Source organism: Chaetodon auriga, chromosome 14, assembly GCF_051107435.1.
Source record: "Chaetodon auriga isolate fChaAug3 chromosome 14, fChaAug3.hap1, whole genome shotgun sequence".
In the NCBI taxonomy this organism is placed as follows: Eukaryota; Metazoa; Chordata; class Actinopteri; order Chaetodontiformes; family Chaetodontidae; genus Chaetodon; species Chaetodon auriga.
In genome coordinates, this window is record NC_135087.1 from 17,032,652 (window position 1) to 17,055,590 (window position 22,939).

At 43.0% G+C, this 22,939-nt stretch overlaps 1 protein-coding gene across 5 annotated transcripts in view; it reads left to right on the plus strand.

Moving 5' to 3' along the window:
- The window catches only part of col12a1a (collagen, type XII, alpha 1a), a 54,956-nt gene that overhangs the window by 10,794 nt on the left and 21,223 nt on the right, over positions 1–22,939 (plus strand). For 3 of the 5 annotated variants that reach the window (XM_076748370.1, XM_076748373.1, XM_076748372.1), the window contains exons 11-35: positions 79–357; positions 447–722; positions 831–1,103; positions 5,846–6,115; positions 7,696–7,962; positions 8,111–8,303; positions 8,405–8,529; positions 10,134–10,283; positions 10,368–10,487; positions 10,585–10,749; positions 10,855–11,001; positions 11,684–11,823; positions 12,613–12,742; positions 13,456–13,601; positions 14,158–14,287; positions 14,456–14,592; positions 15,766–15,895; positions 16,013–16,152; positions 16,411–16,543; positions 16,751–16,774; positions 17,581–17,720; positions 19,924–20,053; positions 20,233–20,372; positions 20,483–20,612; positions 22,528–22,670. In XM_076748370.1, coding sequence (XP_076604485.1) covers positions 79–357; positions 447–722; positions 831–1,103; positions 5,846–6,115; positions 7,696–7,962; positions 8,111–8,303; positions 8,405–8,529; positions 10,134–10,283; positions 10,368–10,487; positions 10,585–10,749; positions 10,855–11,001; positions 11,684–11,823; positions 12,613–12,742; positions 13,456–13,601; positions 14,158–14,287; positions 14,456–14,592; positions 15,766–15,895; positions 16,013–16,152; positions 16,411–16,543; positions 16,751–16,774; positions 17,581–17,720; positions 19,924–20,053; positions 20,233–20,372; positions 20,483–20,612; positions 22,528–22,670 — 4,058 coding nt within the window. The remainder of the gene's footprint in view (positions 1–78; positions 358–446; positions 723–830; positions 1,104–5,845; positions 6,116–7,695; positions 7,963–8,110; positions 8,304–8,404; positions 8,530–10,133; positions 10,284–10,367; positions 10,488–10,584; positions 10,750–10,854; positions 11,002–11,683; positions 11,824–12,612; positions 12,743–13,455; positions 13,602–14,157; positions 14,288–14,455; positions 14,593–15,765; positions 15,896–16,012; positions 16,153–16,410; positions 16,544–16,750; positions 16,775–17,580; positions 17,721–19,923; positions 20,054–20,232; positions 20,373–20,482; positions 20,613–22,527; positions 22,671–22,939) is intronic. The other 2 variants (XM_076748371.1, XM_076748374.1) reach the window with 2 other exon arrangements.

Sequence of the window (22,939 nt, forward strand, 5' to 3'; positions counted from 1 at the left end):
TGCAATTTGTATGTTTTACATGATTTAGGCCTGTGCACTGCTGACAGACAATCATTACAAGTAATCTTTTATTTTCAGGTCTGCTTCCACCCACTAACTTGGAGTTCTCTGAGATCACCTCCAGAAGCTTCCGTACCACCTGGACAGCTCCTGCTGCCAGAGTCATGTCTTACCTGGTGCGTTTCCGCAAGGCTGAAGACATCACTGGAGACTACATTTCCTTGGCAGTGCCTGCTGATACCACCACAGCCGTTCTGCCCCACCTGTTCCCCATCACTGCCTATGAGGTCAACGTCTTTGCTCAGTATGACAAAGGAGACAGTTTCCCTTTGACTGGTGAAGAGACTACTCTGGAAGGTAAGACAGACTTAGCTGGACCTTCCTCAATTCTGTAACAGTCATCGAAGTGACAAAATTTAGGATCTAAAATATTGTTTCCTTTTCAGAGCAAGGGACTGTACGAAACCTACGAGTTACAGAGGAGACAACGAACAGTTTCAGAGTGTCATGGCAAGCTGCTCCAGGTTCAGTAATTAGGTATCGCCTCTCCTACGTCCCCCTGAGTGGTGCTGGAGAAATACTGGAAGCCCAAACTATTGGAACGGAGACTAGCATAGTTTTGCAGGAGCTTTTCCCCATTACCACCTACCGTGTGTCTGTGTCTGCTGAGTATTTGACAGGCATAGGGGAGGAGATGCAAGTAGATGGCACCACTAAGGAAGGTGAGTTGGATAAACTAAGTGCTTTTGGGAAGGTTTTTTTTTTTTAACAGCAAGTGGACATGAATGACAATATGAATGAGTGTCTGAACCATTTTTGTTTGCTTTCAGTCCGCGGCTCTCCTCGTGACCTTCGCGTCTTTGATGAGACCATATCTACAATGAAATTGGCATGGCAGGCTGCTCCGGGAAATGTCCTCCAGTACCGCATTGCCTTCAAACCCTCTGAAGGAGGTGAGAGGAAGGAGATATCCGTCAAGGGAGATACTACCCAGGCTGTGCTGAAGAACCTCCAACCAGGCACTGAATATGAGCTGTTTGTTAGTGCACGCTACTCTTCTGGTGTGGGTGATCCTCTTCTGGGCACAGGAACCACTTTGGAAGGTAAGGGAACATCACATTGGTTGTGTCTAATGCGAATAATTTGAAGCATGGCAGGATTACTTCTGTAGCCAATGTGTTGCAGAGATGTGTAAAATATTTTGTGGCTGTGGGCTCAGCAAGTGGCTCCTGCTGAGTAGACAAGTGAATTATTGTGTTTGGCTTCTTTTCGTGATGTAAAGACACTCTGAGATTTAGGAATTAACATTTGTTGTTTTTTATTATTATTTATATGGTATTAAGTTTACGAGATCCTGCATTATGTAAAAGTACAAAAATTAGGTCGTTTGCCTCCATTCAAATCTTTTCAAGAATGTGCCATCTGGTATTTCTCACAGGCGACTACATCAGAATTAAGGAAGTTGACTTTTTATTTTGCAAGGTTGGTTGAGTATATGAGCTGTGGTTGGAGGGGAAAAGACAGGAATGTGCCACTTAATGTAATTCTTTTGGCATAGACTCTAGGATAGGGTGGCTTTGCTGCCCATGAAGGCAGCAAGATGGAAATGGGTGGGGGATGCTTATAAACCTAGAGAACTTATGAAATGGCTTGGAACAGACTTTGACAGCCATATGCCTGCCTGGTAATACCTGTACATCTTGGACTGTCTTAGACATAGAATTTATTGTTTAACAGTGGTTTATAAGACAAATGTGCAATATTTGATCATTAATGTCAGATATTATTCCATTTTTAATGTGCAAACAGTGATTGGTTCAATTCACCTAACAACATCATCATCATCATCACATCTCCCCTGTGGGTTAACTGGAGGCAAGATACAAATCTGTGTTTGAGCATCTTTTTCCTGTCTGCAGATGACAGTGTAGGAGACACAGCAGGGGGCAGGTCTTCTCTTGATGTCACACAGAGTGGGAAGAGGGATTGTTGTAGTGTCACACCACAGGAAAGGAAGTTAAGGAGATCTGTTTTGCGAGAGAAGGGGGGGGGGGGGGGGGTCTAGCTCTGGGTGGGCAAAACAACAATCATGGTACTGCATCCCACAGAGGAGAATATCTATGGTTTTCATTCAGCTCCACTTATAGCTGTGAAATCAGTAAACTGTGTATGGAATAAGAGGAGCGTACCTGGCTGGGCATTTAATTATAGAGGGGAGTTAGCATTAAAACATTGTACAGTATAGAATGGCCTTAAGTAGCCTAGGGTGTGTGTTAGAATGAGGATCATTTTCCTTTTTTAGAGATAAATTATTATTGTGTAATATTGTTTCGGTAAAACAGGTTTGTTCTATTCAACTTTTTGTGTGCCGAGATGAAAACAGAACAGTGGCTGTCTTTAGTCGCGTCATGCTTTGCTCAATTCAGCTGAAATGGACTCCTCTCTGAAAGCAGTTTGAGCCCACGGGCACGTCAAAGCTATTCTATTCATCATAATAGCAAGAGTGGAGTTCTTGTTCCTCAATGTCGCCTCTGTATACTCCTGGCAGTAGTGAGGTTCTCAGTTCCGGGCGTGTCTCTACTTAACAGGGACATTCTTTGCAGACCTGACCTGGGCATTAGGCTAAATAAGATGTATCCTATAGAAATTAGCAAAAATTTAATTCACAACCAGAATAATGCCATGCTTGTTAAATGAGTGCAAAACTTTGAAAGAAATTGGTTCTTTTGCTCTATTTTCCTCTTTTTTTTCCCCTCTGTTCCCACATTGACCAAAGGGCTTGGTTGTGATTATAGTTAGTTTCCACAGATCAAATCTGTGCTGTCATCAACCATACACCCCCACAGGAAAAAGCTCCATGACAAAGCACTTTGTTTAGCCAGCTCCATTAAGCTGTCATGACGTCAGCATGCCTTAACACTGATCTCATTGTGCCACTCACTTTGAGTGACCCTCTCTGTGAAGTCCATGTAGGCAAGAACTGGAAGAGAGTGGCTTCCACAAAGCCATCCCTTGTGGCTAACGGTGGATGGTGGCCAATACAGAAGCCTGAACATCCTGAAGAGACAAACAGAGTACAGAGAAGGTGTCATAGCGAATGTTTAGATGAACACCCCAAATGTGGATATTATACACAAACACAGAATTATTTACTTAAGAAGAGTGGGTTCTATCCAGTATGTGGAACATGTTTGCAAAGCTGTGTGAGCTGTCTGTCTGGTCACAGGGAGGACTGTGTGCTTGTCTTCCATAAGGGTGGGGCAGAGGACAGGCAGAGGCAGAGAGAAAAAAGGGTACTTTAAATTGTGAACCAGACAGCTTCAGGGCGGCCCAGTGGATTAAAAGCTCAGCCCATAACTGAAAGGTCACATGTTTAGCCCCTCAAGCATTGTACCAATCTCTCAAATAATTAACTTCTTACATAACACAGAAATGTTTTCACCTGCGGCAGAGGGATTCCTTTTGCTGTCTTTACCTTGGAGAGCAGCACAGCGCCAGGTGAAATTGTTGCACCTTGGTTTGATTTCCTCTCAAAATGATGCCTTTGGGAACTTTTAGGCAGTGCCAGGATCTTGCCAGACTGTTTTTCTCCACCACTCTAAAGATCCTTTGAGGTAAAAGGCCAGAGACGGGCAACCTTGGCACGTAGACACTGAAGGCTTCATCTTTGCGGCTCAGATGTATGCCTCAGTGAACCAAGAGCAATAAAGTAAGGGAAGTCTGAAGTGGGGTGCCAGTGCTGAGATGGCACTTTTGAAGGAATGATGTGTTTCCTGCAGTGATTTTTGAAGCGTTTACAGAGAAAGCAAGACTGAGTAAGTCGGAGCTTTGTTGGTCTTTTAACACAGTGTCCACTTTTTTCTACTTGTTCTAAATAACTGCTATGCAGTACCACGGTTGAGAATAAAGATGTAGTGGTGAAAATGGAGCAAGAGATCTAACAGCCATGTCAAATCAATGACAATTTTCAAAGCATGCGCTGGTAGGGTTTGTCTGTGCATTTGCTTGCCTACTGGCACTCATTTTTTAATAAGTGCAGTCATTCATATTTTCAAGCTTTAGACATCTTTGGCTGCAGATGTGACGGTTATTCACATCCCCTGCAGGAAATCTCTTAGATGATCTTCAGTTGTGTCATATGTGGTTTTCTGGAGAAGTGGGTGAGGCTTTAATGTGGATTTATGATCTGGTCTAGTCCAAGGTCTTAATTTGAGGGTACCCTTCTCCCTGAAGGGTGGGATGCAATTGAGGGGGTTGAGAAAGAAAGTAAGACAGGGAGATCCAGAATGTTTTTATGAGCATGAAATCACATATGCATGCTTGTAAATACATATAGTCTTATATATGGTAAGCATACTGTTTGTAGCCAAAAATAAACAACTGACAAATGATACATTAGTATTATGTAAATGCATATATCACATGCAAGCCAAAGCTTTTGCGAGGTCTGTGGACCATGTGTTTCATGTATATGCGCTTTCCTTCTTGGAGCAGTCCCTTCTCTTTAGCTTGTCTGCAAGTGCTGATGAAAAGTGAGCCACTGTCTGCAAAAGTCATTATCTTGTGATCCTTTCGCCCTTGGTTCACACACAGCCGGAAAAGTCAGTCAAGTTCATCCTTTGCTGTTGGCAGAGATAACCCTTTTTGATGGAATGATCGGGGTATTTATAAGAGGCCCACTCTGTTTTCACGGTCTGTGAAAATCTGGAACTCTTCATTTGTTTGTGATCGTGTCCATTACTCTTCATATCTGGCCTCTGCTGCTCAAGGTGCAGATCGCTCTGCTTGGCAGGCAGAGCTGCTGCTGTTATTTCTGTTCAGATCGGTTTCCAGTTTGTCTTTAATGGATGGACGCTGAGAAGGATTCATAGGGTGACACAGTGGCTGCCTTGTCTGCTGCACAGTCGCTTAACATTTCTAAAAATGATCATGCATCGCACTTACGGTAGATTTGCGATGTTTCTCCGTCTTTGCAACTGGCTTTTTTTATTCAACCTCGCTTGGTGAGGTTTGATGAATGAGGTTTGAGAGAGACCACCCAGCTGCACTGCTCTGCCTGTGATTATATTGTCATTAGGTGCTGGCATGTAGGGGCTTAGGGGCTTGAATTGGGATCAGGATCCCAGAGGTTGTGTGGGAGGCTATGTGTGGAAGCCTATCCTCCTGCGGTAGATACAGATCCTGTACATGAGTCCATCTCGACATGGGTATCCCTCTTACCCATGCATGTGCTGGCTACCCTTCACGAAACGCCACCACAAAATTCTCCCCACTATATTTCCGTGCCTTTCACCTTTCATGAGGGTCTCTTAGGAAAAGTGAGTGAAGGAGAGAAAGGGAGAGCGCAACATCTGCGATTGTAGCAAACGCACTTTTGTGGCTTGGGTTTCCTCTGTTTCGATGGAAAATTAAAGTGCTGCCGGGAGAGGCGCTGAGAATATGTGATTTATGATTCGTTTTGCAGAGATTTTTCCACCAGTCTCTGATTCTGAAGGGAGAAAATCAGGTTGTTCAAGCAACCTCAGGGGTTAAAGCAGAGACAGTTGAGTGATTGTTGATGATTTATCACTGGGGTTCTTTGTTTTGTCTATTTTGTGTGTTGCTCGCTTCCTCACACCTCCATATATCTGCATTAGAGATCAACACACATTTTTGTACCATCATACTAACACAACCATCTTCATCCAATCAAAACGAAAACAAAGAAACACCTGACAAAATTATTAAGGTTAGCAAAAGTAAACCTGTGGTGCTACTTATTTTCCATTTCCATATCCATTACACACGGGCTGATGTCATTCTTCTACCTCGGTTTCTGATGCTGCTTCTTTTCATTTATCCACAGAGCTCGGTTCACCCAGAGATCTTGTGACCAGAGACGTCACTGACACCAGTTTCTTAGTGACCTGGGCCGCGGCCCCGGGTAATGTCCGGCAGTACCGGATCAGATGGAAGTCTCTGTTCACTGAAGAGGCTGGGGAAAAGACAGAACCAGGAGACATCACAGCCACTGTTCTGGACGGTCTCAGCCCTGAGACACGTTATCAGGTCTCTGTGTTTGCTGTCTATGGCCATGGAGAGGGCCAGGCACTGGTTGGAGAGGAAACCACAGATGGTAAGTTGCTTAAGCTGCTTGAAGTCTTCCACTGAACACTTCCCTATCCTTCACTTCACTTTCTACATCTGCTCCCTTCTTTTTTGCTTCTTTCTTTTTCTTTGTATTTTTCCAGTGCTTTCCTCCCTCTCTCTTCATATTTTTCTGAATGTCTCTTCGTGTAGTTACCTAGAAAGTGTGAAGCTATGGTAAGTGTGATGTAACTCCATGACCAGAAAAGCCATAAAAGCTCCATGACCATAAAGGGACAGCTGTGCGTTTTTTTTTCTTCATGTGTAACTGCTAAGAAGATCATTTTTAAAGCCAAGAATGCAGGTCTAGACGTTCTCATCGAAAGCACATCCTAAGCCTTTAAGTTTATATGCCTGTTAAGTTAGAGTCATAGGACATCATCACTGAGAAATATGGGGCAGTGACGCAGGTTTAAATGTGATCCAGGAAACACAGTTTAGCTGTAAGCGCCATTTTTGGGTGTTATGTAGTAATAGAGATCTGTCAGCGACACTCACTGTTCTGTTCATTCTGTTGAGCGAAGAGATAACGTCATGGCTGTTGGCATTTGCCTGAGCCATCGACAAAACAGTCTTCGCCTGCACATCTTTAAGACTGTGTGTGTGTGTTGCACGTATGTACAGAGGTGAGGTAATGTACAGCACACCTGCACCGGGTTTTCATGGGAGATGCAGGGCAGATAGACGCTGGCCTCTCCCTTGTTAGACTAGACTCGTGCTCGGATGAGAAAAGCACATTGAGCGGAAACTCACACCATTTGGGAGGGAATTTAGTGAAATGGGATGTGCTAAAGGAAAAATATTTCCAACCATCATTAATGTTTATTGATTCTGGCATGCAAGAAAGGTGGCATGCATACACACCAAACACAACCTTGAGACAGCTTTGTAGACTTAAATGTTCACTTTGCTCATTCCTTCCTTCGCTTTGCTCCCACTATCTGCTGCTCTCTTTGCTTGTGCTCTACACAAATCACAGGCCTCTTTGGGCCGAGCCACACACGGCAAACTTGGATACGCTGCTTTTTTCCGTTAATAAAAGTCTTCCCTCTGAACTAGAACCTTCTGAGTATTTTCCTCAGCTCATTTCGAGGCATCTGACAATTCACACTTGCCCTTCCTGCTTTGAAAAAAAAGAAACACTCTATGGACACGCAATGGAAAAATGAGAACTATGGCTTTACTCAAATGCACAAGACATCTAAGCCTGGTTCCCAAACCCACCAACTAAACATGATCAATCATGTAAATTTGGACCTGTTTAATGTATACTTCTGAAAATCCGAAATATTTGGGTCGGTTTATATCCGCACGCATGTGGAAACTGAGCAGATATTCAGATGAAAGACCATGAGGTAGCCAAGCGTGTTACTGTTTAGTTTACTTACCAGCAGGAAAGCCCATGCAGCTTATATTTCCGAAGGTATATTGGAAACATAGGCGGTTAAGCACACATTTAGCACAGATTCCCATCTGAACAAGGCCCAAAATCTACATTTTCCTTTAGACCATCCATTCATCATTTCTCCTCTTCTAACCTTTATTCCTTTTTTCTTTCCTTCCTTGCAGTCTCAGCTGCTGGGAGAATGATTGTTGTCTCTGAGGAGACAGAGAAGACCATGAAGGTGACGTGGCAACAGGCACCTGGAAATGTACTCAACTACCGTGTTACCTACAAACCCAAGGTAGGAGGGCGCCAGCTGGCAGCCAAGGTGCCCGGTGGCAACTCCTCCACTGTGCTGAGACGCCTTACTTCCTTCACCACCTACGACATCACTGTCCTGCCAGTCTACCGTTTTGGAGAGGGCAAAGCAAGGCAAGGAGAAGGAACAACATGTACGTTGGTCTATCATTCACCTGATCACACATGTCACTGTTTCTGTTGCCAAGTTGAGGAAAAGTTTGCTTATCCATCACAAACTCAACCACTTAATCAGTTGGCTGTGTCATTTAGTCAATTTACACATGTTTCTTCTCTCCCTAGTGTCACCTTTCAAAGCCCCTAGGAACCTCCAGACTTCGGAGCCTTCCAAGACCAGTTTCCGTGTAACCTGGGACCATGCTCCTGGTGATGTTAAGGGCTACAAAGTCACTTTCCACCCTGTGGGCGAAGACATTGATCTGGGAGAACTTCTGGTTGGTCCCTATGACAACACTGTGGTGCTCGAGGAGCTGAGGTTTGCCTCATTTTCATTCTTATTGTCATGTGATCTTTGAATAGTATTTTCCAATATATAATACAACAAAATCTAAAAATCATTTGTTATTTGGTCCACAGAGCTGGTACCAAATACTCTGTGAGCGTGTTTGGTATGTTTGATGGGGGAGAGAGTTTGCCATTGGCTGGAGAGGAGAAAACCACTCTCTCCGATGCACCCGAGCCTCCCCCTTATGAGGCAACAGGTAAAGTTGTCTAATATTCTACTACAAATGTTACTATATCATCAAAGGAATAATAGAGAAAACATGTTGTATGCTAAAGCTAACTAAAACATGAGCAACTGAATTGGTTTTAGTCATTCTGTTAGTACACCTGCCATCACCATTAAGGCAATGTCTCCAGTATGTTATGTCTCTGGGCCGCAACAGCCAAACATTGGAGACTATATCACATAGTAAATTTTTGCTTAGAAAAATACACTCTCAACTCATGCCCCATAAAAGCTGAAGAACCTCGCTAAATGCCTTTCCTCAAAGCTAATTGTCTGACGAAATAACAGATGTAATGGCTATTCCATGTCTGCCCTTTTCTTGCTTTCTTCATTGTGTTACTTTGGGCTTCCGCTTTTTATTTCCAGTCCAAGTACAGCCAATGTAGATTCAGGCCATACGCGTATAATCTGTTTGCAGTTATAAAATGTTTTTTACTACCTCATGAGTCAGAGCACGGCAGGCAGTAAGTGTGAGAGGAGGAAAAATGTTGTGTTTGCTGGAAAGCTTTAGAAAGGTCAGCTTGACCACTCAGCGGCAGACCCCATCGTAATAAGGAATAAGATGTCATTGACAGCTTCCATCTCCAGAGAGTGAAATAGATAAGGTCAGAGAATCTCACTCTCCCCTGAGCCACCTGCTGACCGCAGGTCAGTTCTCAACAAGTCCCAGGAATTTCAGGGCAAAGAAAGTTGTGGGCTTAGCAAACGTTTTGAATAACTTTCCTTTTATTTATTGTCCTAATGTACGAAGAACTATTGTAAATTAGATTAGAACATTTTACCACCTTTACCACATTATTTTGTCACTATACCTCTAACAAACATGTTTTTATACCTCTTTCTCTGTATTCCCTTCCCTGCTGTCACTGGCAGCTGGTTGTCTGTTATCGGGTTTGGGTTTTGTGTGGGGGGAAAACCAATTTGTAAATCAAATATATAACCTGTTTTCAATTGCAGATAGTGGCATTTAGTGCAACATCTGCCTATTTCCAGTGCACATCTGCAGCCCTCTTTTAGGTGCCGAGGACCGGATGCCTTCCTTGTCAGCTCACAGGTGTTTGGAAAACAGGATCTGAAAATTACCTTGCTTGTCTGGAGGGCACAGTAATCTCTCCAATGGAGGCCTTTGATATGTCAGAGGCCATTAAGCGCATACTTTCCTGATTTACCCCTGGGACTAACTCATGGATCCAAAAACTGAGAGAAATACTGCCTCGACATGCCACAAGACAAGAAGATAATCATTACAACACTTGGAAAATATAAGCTGTCTTGATGAATGAAACCTCAGATGAGAAAGAGAAGATGTGATGTTTGACTCTTTGCCTGTGAATATGTTGTATATTTAGCACCTTGGGGAATGTTTAGATGTTATTTGTTTTGGTTCATTGCCAAAAAAGAAATCTTCAGTCATCTTCTCTCTTTCTTTCCTTTATCTCTCACACCTCTTTTGCATCATTACAATGCACCATACCATTTGTGTACGTGACAGCTGAACATGGACTTCTCTTTTGTATATCTCATTTGAAACATTCAACTTTGTCCAATTAAGACACCAACATTTTATCCTCTCAGATGTGATGTGTAAGACCACTGCACAGGCTGACATTGTGTTGCTGGTGGATGGCTCCTGGAGTATTGGACGTCTCAACTTCAAGACCATTCGTGCCTTCATTGCACGTATGGTGGGAGTCTTTGACATTGGCCCTGAAAGGGTCCAAATCGGTGGGTCAACCCAACTGGTCATTACTAATAAAACAAAAAGAAGTCTCTCTGCATTGGTGTAACAAATGTTTTTGGTGTCATCAGGTCTTGCTCAGTACAGTGGAGACCCAAAAACTGAATGGCACTTGGATGCCCATCGAACCCGAGAGTCTCTCCTGGAGGCTGTGGCTAACCTGCCCTACAAAGGAGGAAACACCCTGACTGGTACTGCAATTTATTTAATGTTTCTCTAGTCACAGTAGTAAATTTTATAATGTGCGTCTATTAGGGTGAAAAATGAACACTGTTGTCTTCATTACAGGTCTGGCTTTGAACTACATCCTCCAGAACAATTTCAAAGAGAATGTCGGAATGCGACCCAACTCCAGGAAGATCGGCGTGTTGATCACTGATGGCAAATCCCAGGACGATGTCATTGTCAACTCTCAGAACTTGCGTGATCAGGGCATTGAGCTCTATGCCATTGGTAAGTAGAGATCAGTTCTATTTGCTTGCACATATTAATTGTGTGAAATAAAATTGTCATATGTATCAGAGCACTTCTTCACATGTTTTCCGTATTCATCTTTAGGTGTGAAGAATGCTGATGAGAATGAGTTGAGGTCCATTGCCTCTGATCCGGATAACATTCACATGTACAACGTGGCTGACTTCTCCTTCCTGTTGGACATTGTTGACAACCTTACTGACAACCTCTGTAACAGTGTGAAGGGACCAGGTATAAATGAGTTTCCATCAAAGTATGCACACAGCTGGCTGATTAAAGTAAAGGGTTCACTGAGGAATAGTGCACTGGATTGCAAGGACAGAAGCCTTCTACTTCCCAGACATTTGATTAGAAGTATAAACATAGTGTGTAGCATCCCAGACCCACAGACAGTTACACAGCTGGCCCACCATGGAAAGAAACACTAGAAGCAAAAAAACAGCCAAGCTCTTGGAAATTATTGCAGCTCTATGATTTTCTTCCACCCCTAATGTTCTTTCGGCCTCCCTGGAATAGGAAATCGTCTGCTCCTTAATCAAATTAAAGACCTGCTATTGGATACCGTAGGGGAACTCCTTGGAGGGGATGTGGCTCCAGAGTCTCAATAAGCACTGTGGGGTGTACAGGATTCTGTTAGGACTTGTTAGTAAATAGGAATGCTTTTACAGGTTGCCGCATCTTGTTTTTTTTTTTTTTTTTTTTGCCAGTCTTTGCATACACAACTCTGTGAATATGAAATAGCCAAGAAACAGTAATCCTTGTTATTTCATTTAATTTATTCTAAATCAGTGATTACCAACTGAAGCATTAAAGGTAGAATGCAATCAGGCACACTTTTGCATGATGATGTATAATGATGACCATGATGGCCTGTATTTGCAGTTCCTGTCTTTTTATGCCTTCACCTGAACAGGAGGTGCACCCGACGCTCCCACTAACCTGGTGACATCAGAGGTGACTCACCGCTCCTTCCGGGCCTCCTGGACCGCCCCTGATGGCCCTGTGGACAAGTACCGTGTGGAGTATATGACTTTGTCAGGACGCCCCCAGCAGGTACTACTACATGCCATAATGAACGACTGCCACCAATTCTGCCATTCAAAAGATTGTAGTGTAGAAGTGTAGTTTATTTCCCTGTGTAGGTATTGAGGGGACATTGGTTTTAATGTGTCCTGACCCACTGTTTCTGAGACTCCACTCAAACGTCTACTTCCAGCCTCCTGTTTGTGTTGGCCTCTCGTTGTTTGGGTGTCTAATTACATTAAGATTTGACACAGGGCAAGGAAACAGAAACATGCAGCTCTCAGTTTAGAGGATTAGAAAGCAAATATTGACTTCATGAGTGATGGCTCTACTGGCCAGCAGGGTCCTGGCTCCACAATGTGTGGAATAGATACATCTTTGGTGTCTGAATCTAATTACACGTCGGATTTATGTTTGTTTTTGTCGAGCTCCAATGGTTTAGTTTCATAGTGAACGTAGTGAATGAGATTTTATTATTGTTTATGGATCTGAAAATTGAAGCACATGCTGCGTTTTAGTCCAGTAAAAATTTGTTTGAGGAATTTCTGGTTTGAATTGGAAAGCTTTACAAAGTGCTCACACACACACACACACACACACACACACACACACACACACACACACACCAGTGCCTCATCTCTTTTCCACACTGAGCACTGAAAGTGCAGATGAGACTGCAAATGTATTCACAAATGTAACTAGACTGACCCTCAAACCTCATTGAATGAAAACTTTGTGTCAAAAAGATTGCAAAATAATTCAGCATTTTTACAGATGACTTCTTTAGCTGTGATCTTCTCATTGTTCCCCCTGTATTAGGTGTTTGTGGATGGCACTGAGACCACAGTGGTTCTCCAGGGTCTCTACCCTCTGACAGAGTATGCGGTCAGCGTCTACTCAGTGGTGGGAGAGGACAGCAGCGAGCCTCTGGAAGGAACCGAGACCACACGTATGTCCTCTCTTTCTGGCTTTTGGCTCACATTTAGGCCTGTATCATTTGATTTAAAGAGATTCACTAATAAAAATCCACATATGGTAAAAGTTGCTAGTGGGAATGTAAACCATGTCTTTGATTGTTGGTTGTGGATGTGAGCATATTATGTTGAACTTGCTTAAAGAAGCATACTCTAAATCAGAGTCTTTCCCACTGTAGGAAACCCAGATTAATGGAACTACAGTTTAAATTTCAGCAAGCTCTGGAGCACTCATGAACCTCCTGCCTTTATTCTGATGAGCAGCAGCTTCCCTTTGAGTCAGCCATCACTGAAGCACTCGTGCTCAGTTGTATAACACAGATTTGATGCCTTCGCTATATACATATATATCTTGGTCTTGTTTCTAAAACCATGTGTGGCTGCAAAAAGATAGCAATAGTAAATCTTAATTAGATGAAAATTCAAAGGCATTTTACATGATTACACTGGGGTTCAAGTGCTATTTTGACTTCTTTCTTTGTTTCTTTTAAGATGTTGTTAATTGTTGTTTTATTGGTACTCTCTAAAGTAGCGGAGATTTTATAGTGTTATATAGTATCTATAAAAGCACATATAAAGCAGCACTGATTGTTGCACAGTGTGAATGGCGTACAAAAAAAGGCCTGAGAAACTCTTTGTGCAATCAAAGAAACATTCAGAAATGTTGTCTGTATATTTATGTGTGTAGTCCCTCTGAGTGCCGTGAGGAGAATGGACATTTATGATGAACAGACCACCACCATGCGGGTGAGATGGGAGGAGGCGGAGGGTGCTACTGGCTACATGCTGCTCTACAGCGCCATCAATGCCACTCAGTCCACCCTCGAGCAGGAGGTAAGAGACATTCTCAGAAAGCACTGAGTACACAGTGTTACTGAACAAAAGGGCATGCAGCCAATCAGCTGTGGATATGACAGATTTGAACAAGGAGAAAATGAACACATACACATGTGTTTATGGGTGGACACGATCGCACATGCTCGCATGCATTCATAGGCACCAAACAAAAGCACATTGCTAAACACTAGAAGTGACCAAACACTTCAACGTACTGTCAGCAGTTCTCGACAAAACACAGATGTCACACACTGAGATGACATTTTACAAAGTTACCAGTGTTTGTCTCATCATACAGCAGACAAGGGAAAATACAGAGGAACATTGTTAGTCACACAGGGGTGGGTGAACCATGAGCTCACTCTGCCAAGGGAACATCATCATTTGTTCATGAGGTGTCAAACCCAGTGGGTCAAAGTCGGAATCTGCAGATGTGCCGCAACAAGAATATTTCTCCCACTGTTCTTATCCAAATCTCTCAATCCCTGTGACTGAGGAGTCATCCACTTCCTCTCTGACCTTATGCTGTTTCTTTGGTCTGGGCCCCTTGCAGATCAGAGTGGGAGGGGATACAACTGATGTCCAGCTGGTGAAGTTACTCCCCAACACGGCCTACACACTCTCCCTGTTCGCCCTGCATGGAGAGTCAGCGAGCGAACCTCTGACCAAGCAGGGAGTCACACGTATGTAGTCGATCACTTGCAAGTCGAGCACATATTTCATGAAGTGGATATAGGTTACTGTTCATTGGTGATATCTGGCTGTAGGTCTGTGGAATCAATATTGTCTTCATTAATGCTTACCTATGATCCTGCCACGAAACTAACACTAACCGTCTGCCCTTTGCTCAGTGCCCCTGCCTCCTCCGGGCTTACTGAGGGTTCGTGACATCACCCACAGCACCATGAGGCTCATTTGGGATGCTGCTCCTGGTCTTGTTCGCAAATACCTCATCACCTACAAGCCTGAGGATGGAGATGCTAAAGAAGTGAGTTTGCTCCCAGTCCTGTTCAGCTGTTTTTTCCTGGCATCACTGAAACCATAGAATACACATAAACGAGATGTTAGCCTATACTCTCATGTTTTTGTTATGAACTTTCATTGTCAGTTGTCTGTTTGAGCCATTAGCTTTGACGGTGTTGAATTTATATAGATATTTTTGACTGATCCCTCAATATGTTGGCTGGGGCCGCATAATGGAGACTGCAGCTGGATGGGTGGACATTGGGGAATGTTTTGGAGTCCAATGAAATGATTATGAAACTATCAGAACATGGTTTTGCGGGGGTTAAAGGGTGGCTCTGGGGCCGGGGATTGGACGAATACTTTATGGTCGCATGTTCCCTAATGGGAGTTCTTGGGCTAAACTCTACAGTCTGCCTTTTGCTACATCCTTAGCCATAAATCAGGTGGAGGTGATCCTCAAAGGTCCGCTGATGGAAACACACATGAAAGTGAGGCTGAGGATGTCATTGTCATAAATGTAGTGCATGGGGAGGACAAGCTTACTGCTCAGGGAGTAGCAGGATGTCATATTTGATCTCACAGATTATGTGATAGAGCCCAGTAACTGACAGCATGCAGACTCACAACACAGGCCGCAGGACATATTCCATCCAGCTGAAGCCTTTTGCATGGTTTTATCGTCCAGAGAGACTGTGACTTATAACTCAAATTAAAATGTGAAAGATCAGAGAGACAAATGTACAGCAGCTGTTCAAGTTAATAGGTATTCAGAATGAATCCCTTAAATTCAATTTCTTGAGATCAAGCTAATAAAACTTAATGGAATCAAGAGCAGTTAAACCAGCGTGGTGTTTCCTGTAAGTATTGCAGGTGCTCTTTTTTTTTTTTTTCAAATTGTTGCTTTTTGTTGGTTGGTTTGTTGCTTGTGCGTCTTGTTTGTTCTCATTTTCCTCTAGAAACAAGCACATTTTTATATGGTCTGCTCAAGTTTCCTACTAGTCTTAGGTGTGCATTCCTGCTGTCGCCACTGTTCCTGGAAACTCCTACTGTGAACGGAATTAAAGTTTCACAAGACTTGGCAAATGTTACCTGAAGAGAAAAACATCTGAAGTTCTTTTTCTTTTTAAAGCTCTATATATTTGCGTTATTGATTTTGTGTAATAATTTCTAACAAGCGTGTTTGATTGTTCTACAGCTGGAAGTGGGAGGAAGTGTGACCACCAGAGAGTTGGACAACCTGATCTCACAGACAGAGTATGGCCTGGCTGTCACCCCAGTCTATGATGAGGGACCTGGTCAGCCAATGTTGGGAGAAGCAATCACTGGTAAGAATGGAAATCTTCATTACTATAATGACATTGTGGACAGTGGCACTGGCTCCCATTTGCCTGCTTCTCACAGAGGTAGAGATCACACATTAGCTCCCTCCCTCTCCTCTGTAGATGTGGTTCCTGCCCCAAAGAACCTGCGATTCTCAGAAGTTACCCAGACCAGCTTCAGAGCCACCTGGGAGCACGGAGCCCCTGATGTGGCTCTGTACCGCATTGGTTGGACTAAGAGGGGAGAGAGCAACTTCCAATACGTAAGAGAAAAACAGCTGTCCGAGATGTTTACGTTTGTAATAATTCGCGCAGGTATTTCTTGATGAGTCCCACAGAAAGCGCTTTGGCGCTGCTTTGAAAAAGACCTCCAGTGGAGGCAGTGAGAACATGGAAAAAACAGACTTTTGCACCAGTCCAGTCATAATGGCTCTAATATGAATCCTGTGTTGCTTGTTTGTACTGGCTACAATGCCCGTCAAGCACCATTCCACATGCTGTGTTTGTGCTTTCCTCATCAGGCCATTCTTAACAATGACGAGACAACCCACGTTCTGGAGAACTTGGAGCCAGACACGCCCTATGATGTGTCTGTCACCGCCATCTATCCAGACGAATCAGAGAGCGAGGATCTGCTGGGCACCGAGAGGACATGTAAGATGCACACCTCAGCCGCTCTGTGATGACAGCTTAACAGTCACTATCGCAACACTGTTTTACTTAAGTTGCTCAACAGAATCTCTGTTGGATCTTGACCAAAGGTTACAGTAATGATTAACCTTTTGATTTTACCTTCTGGAAATGAGTGAAATGTTCAGCGAAGGGTACGCCCATCATACCTTTCTATTTTTGCCTCTGTAGTGTCCAAGCATGGTGTTGTCACATGTAAGTATATTTGCGGTAAAGCAAGAGGATGCTTTTTGTTTCAAGAGATGAAAGCATGTTTTGTTACTTCAACCAGTCATCAGCACTTTTGTTCCTTGGACAAACGTCATTACATCATTAAGCAAGGCCCTTAACACATCCACCGCTCCGGTGTCGCTGTGCTGCAGCTGACACAGCAAGTTTTGTTTGTCTGTCCTTGTCTGTGTTCATCCCATTGTCCATGACATCCATCCCATGGCTTTTCCTGAGTATGTTCTTACTCAGTCAAATGTCGAATTAAATGGCTGAAGATGGATATCAACAGTGCATGCCCTGCAAAACAGGGATTTGAAAATCCTTTGTTTTTGATGCTCATTCCGTCATTCATCATCTCTTCATTCATCCATCTGTTCATCGCATTCATCCATGCATATGTCAGTCCATCCATCATCATCTTTTCATCAATCCATCGCTGTTCGAGAGAATCCATCCCTGCTTCAGAAAAGACAAAATCCCAGAGGAGGCTTGTCTTTTCTTGTTTAAAGCTGCAATCCTTGATACAATCAGTTGTAGACCTGTTTTGTTTTACCATGAAGTAAAGATAGTGTATTATCTAGAAGTAAATTAACTGATATTCTGATAACAGCTGAGTCACTCACGACTAAGAGTAGACATCTTAACATGAGCCGACCAAGGTATCAAGGACTGTGTCTTTAAAATAGATTTTTTACGGAACTCCATGGAAAAAGTGCTCTTATTTCATGTAATGCATAGACAAATTGACATGGCAGTAACTGTCACGTGTGTGTGCACGCGCATTTTTCCAGCACCTAACGGACCTCCCACCAACTTGGTTGTGTTCAATGAAACCATCACCAGTATGAATGCCAGGTGGAATCCAGCTCCAGGCCGCGTCCAGAACTACAGGATCACTTATGTCCCCACATCTGGAGGAAGGAGCCAGACTGTAAGTCACTCAACAGAGCAACACACCATACCCACAATGCACCATGTGTTCATCCTGCTTTGTGTAGCTATCGTGTCTCGTAAAATTAACACAAGATACACAGCATAGTATTTATTTACAAAGTGCTTTTATTTCTCATGCACAGAATCTCTAAACGCACAAACGCAGATTGAGTTTTAATACGTTTTAATAAAATAAGAGTTTCTCAAAGGGAGAGATGCTCTGGCACTTTAATGGAAAAGTTGAAACACATGTTATAATTGAAACTTTATCATCTATAAAAGCAAATATACCTAATTGAAGCAGCAGCAGCACGAGGCATTAAATTATCGTCTATTTACTCCTTGCTCTTTTTCTTCCTGCCTTCTTTACTGGACTTCAGTCCAGCATTGCTAAACCAAACGAACTGCTGTTCATGGCTCCTTGAGCTTTAATTCAGTCACTGGATTAGTTTCTTCCTCCAGAAGAGGAAAACTAAAGCTGAAACTCTGCCTCTGGTATTGCATTATTTTAGTTTACTCTAAGTCAAATCTCTTAATCTGTTGTTTGTAAATGGCAGCATTAATATGGACAAAACCTTTCCTGGTTTTTCTCAATATTTCCTGACACCGCAGACTGTCTCCCGCCGGTCATGCATTTTTGGCTGCCTTTCTGAATGTGCAAAAGTATTTTTGGATGACAGTTGAATGTTTGGTTTCAATTTGCTGTCAGACATTTCTTATTGCCTCCACAAGCGAGACGTAAAAGCGAGACCGAAGCGTGCTAAATGGTGCTTATGCTCATACTCATGCACAAGACTACAGACTGGTGGCCACGCTGATAAGCTTAAATCAGTGTAAAATGTTCCAACCAACTTGGGTGAAAATATTTACTTGGCATTTACTGGATGTGAGGAGTTGCTGAAGAGAGATAAAATATAAATGTCATAAAAAGTTTACATGACGCATTTTGAGGGCTGCCCTTTTAACAGTTCTGAGGAGAGACAGTAAACAGATGCTTTAGAGATGAAACATTTACATGCACTGGGCTTTGATGGTTCACAGTGTGCAGTGTGTGCTATTTGGCCTTTTGCAAGTTGTGTGCCTGTGTTTCTGATAGGCTACTTTTGGGGACGCATTTCAGACTAAGGTTAATTGGGGACAGCTTGTCCAATTGGGGACAAAAACCATGTATGTGACAAAAAATAAGACTGAGCTTGTCTTGTCAGGTCAGTGTATATGTGTAATGAGAGACCTTGTCATGGATGTCATATATTACACAGTAGATTGTGTGCACAGACCTGGCTGTTAGTTTACTGTTTTTCACCTATTTTAATAAGGTCCAGATGGCATCCAACATTTGGCAAACTGGAGAGGGCAGCTTAAGGTTTTGTAAAAAAAAAAAAATTTTCCTTATAATCTACTCTGTCAGAAGTTTTGTCCCAAATTCAGCTTCAGCTCAGCTGGTGCTACGTAGGTCACTGGTTGACCATTAGTTTCCCTTTTAACACAAGATGGAATGTTTAGTTGTGCTGATTGCCTGGGTGACATCACGCTCGAAGGTTGATGGAAAACTGGAAGCTAATGTGATAGCACCAGCCAAGTCTTCTTGATTCGTTGTCAGGATTTCAATAAGTATAGCTAGCCCAGGGAGTTTTGCATTATTTCGTCTGGGACAACAAGTCTGTTTTTGGGAAATGTCTGACACAGATTTTGCACGTGTGTACAAAATGTGAGACGGAGCTGTACAGTGATTAAAGAAGTCCACAGAGGATCAAAACGGACGTAAAAGCACAGGTGCATACATTATCATACCCAAGTCCACATTCAAACACGCTCTCCCAGCTCTCCTAAAATTACTGTGTGTCCCCACTCCTTATAGCTTTAGCCAAAAACAATGCAGTAAATTCATCACCAGTCAGGACTGATAATGGCGAAACTGTTTTAGCCATCAGTGTACAGATTTACCTTGGCTGGTGTGCTGTGTATTTACCATGCCCAAAAACACTCAAAACATTCCTCCTCTGAAATGTGGACAGTAGTTTTCACATAGAACTCTTTCCATCAGGTTATTGACATCCATTTAAGGCACCCCTGGAGAGCAATGGCTCTGCCAAGGGGTGGCCAAGCATTTCACAGCATCAGTGACTGATTTAAGAGTCATAATAATACGTGTTTAATAAAATCTTAGGCAAGGGAGCTAACATTTATTGTTACCCAACTAGACCCAGGTTGGAGGAAAGAAAACTACTGTCCTGCTTCCCAAGCTGACCCCCGACACCGAATACTCCATCACTGTGGTGGCAGTCTATGCCAGAGGAGTCAGCAGGGAGCTGAATGGCCTTGGAAAGACCAGTAAGTTGTCCTCCACTGTGGGTGCTCCCAAATAATGAATTATAACAGTGACACATATAGTCAAAGTGTACAGTTGTTATGGTTTTAGTGTGTCTGTTTGAATATGAGCACCCTGTAAAAATGAAGCCATTATGGTGTATGTGCAGTATTAACTGTGTTGTACCTGTATTTTACCCCAGAGCCTTTGGGTGGTGTTAGGAACTTGCGTGTCACTGACCCCACCACCAGCACCCTGAATGTTCTGTGGGAGGCTGCTGAGGGCAACGTGCGTCAGTATAGGATCTTCTATGTCCCTGCAGCTGGAGGAGAGCAAGAGATGGTAATCTCTCTAGAGCATTAGAATATACTGACTAAAATGTCCTTCTCTTTATAACCACAATTACAATTGCATACACAACCTGATGTATGTTTTGTTGTACTTCTATCCAGGTCCAGGTATCAGGCAGCACCTACAACACAGTGCTGAAGAACCTACAGTCTGATACTGTCTACACTGTAACTGTGGTTCCTATCTACTCTGCTGGAGAGGGTCAACGCATGTCAGAGAATGGCAAAACATGTAAGCACTGCATGCAGACAATCATTGGCTGACATGCAGGGATATTTAGGAGCAGTAGTGACATCCTTGCAAGATGGATTTTAGGGTTTGTAATGGCACTTGCAGGTCGAGAAGAGGACCTCTGAGGATGACATGACGGCTGTGGGTTTTTTTTTCTGAAGTTAGGAATCCATTCATGTCTGTCCAGATTGAACTTACTGGCCTCAGTTGCTGGCTTGCTGTAACTGTATGTCAGGAACCTTCAGTGAGGCAGCCAGTTAAAATTGATCTGGTTCATCATCCAATTCTTTTCAAAACCTGTAAGCCAAGCCAAACCTATCACATACCATTTGTTTCTCAAGAGGTGAGTTAACGCACACTTAATACATGCCATACATGTAAAAATGTAACCTGAAACACAACGTAAAGTGACAGTATTAAGCTCACTCAGCTTAGTTTGAACTTCGTCAAAGAACGGAGAGCTGCCAGCTTCTCCCACAATTTCAAACCACCAATCTCTGCTGGGAATGAGTCAGCATTTTGTGGGGTGATTGCGTAGGAAGGAATTCCTCTGGGTTGGCAGCATTATAATGGTGTCTCCTCTCTCTTTACCGTAATATTGTCCATTTATAGGTTGGAATGAAGGCCAGTGGTCAGGATAATGGTGGGGCTGGGGAATGGGGGAGGGGACACGTTGAGTAATTGGCCCTCCTTTGGGAAAAAGAAACAGAAGTGGGGTTAGAAATGAATGGAGAGCATTATATGTTTTATGGCTCTCAACTCACTTGGCTAAGGTCATGCTCCATGCATGCTACTGTTACCCCCATTTTCCCTTCTGTAGCAATGTTCCTTCATGTTCTGTGGCTTTTTCCTAGACATGTTAACCAAACTCTTATACAGTATGTACAGTACATCAGATCATACTGCCACAAACCTTTTTACTGCTAACCTCTGTAGAATATTGTCATGTTCAGTCAAACTGCTGTAATTTATTCTCCCCTTTTTATGCAATCTAAGGAAGGTTCTGCTCTTATTATTTGAGCTGACTTTGCTCATCACTGCCTGTTAATTGTGCCTTAAAATTCAAAGCAGCTTTCTAGGCAACAAGCTTTGGTCTATGAAACTTTTAAAGTACGGAAGCTCGCTCACTGTGTTTTGCCCGCTGTGTTTTTCCCTTGCATTTATAGGGTTTTAATGGGGAGAGGCACAAAGCCTCTAAACATCTGCTTTGGTTTTTTAGAAGGCAAGCTTCACACAGGGCTCCACATACGCCTTGTGTATCCCTTTCATTAACCTTTAGGGCACTGACAGGAAGTGTCCTGTTGATAGCACTATTGTTAAATAACGTCTTAAATGTGTCTCTGTTGGTTACTGGGAAGTATTGTTCCCATTTTATTGAAATGTTCTCATGTAATCATTGTCCACAAAACTTAGTCTGGACCATGATATGTTAAACAACAAACAAAAAGAAAAGGACGGCACCACTATTTAGGAGATACGCAAAGGTGTCATTTAAACTCTTAGAAAAACAACCCCCATGAAACTACACAAGGTAAAACAGGACTTAAACACAGATATGAACGGGAGTATACAACCTGGATTTTTGTTCTTGTGTAATTGGTGGGTTCAGCCTCTAATTTACTGACCTTTGTCAATCCCCCACTTATGAAAACCTGACCTAAACAATCTTCCTGTTTTTTGTCTCATCTGCCTTATCTCTCCATCTATCTTTCCAATCTGTACAAACCACCTTCACATCGCTGGCCTTTAACCTCACTTTGTCATCACTTTTCTCTGAGTGAAACCTTCCTCTCAACACTCTCTCTATCCTCTTTTTGCTTTACCTCAACCTGGCCCTTTACATAACTTTTCACTTCCTTATCTCTGTCTTTTCCTCTCACCACCCTCTTACCACCCAACATTCCTGGCTCGGCAGTGGAGCGTAGCCCCGTCAGGAACATCCAGGTTTTCAACCCAACTACCAACACACTGAACGTTCGCTGGGAAGCTGCCACAGGCCCAGTCCAGCAGTACCGGGTGGTCTATGCACCTCTCACTGGCAGCAGGCCCTCTGAGTCGGTGAGTTTCAATCCACATAGCACATACGCATGCAGAAAGAACACTTACATAGGTGCACAATGGCAGCCATAAGTATAAATATTTTTTGCTGTTTTATCACAGCCTATGTTATTGCTAATGCCTTTAGCAATAAATCATGCAGTGTACACAGAAAAACACAGAGGATTAAGAAAGAGAACCAGGGTGGACGTGTGAGCACATGTTGCCCAAGCAACAGCCAATTAAAATTTTTGACCAGCATTTACACGATGCCATATGTCATCAAGGCT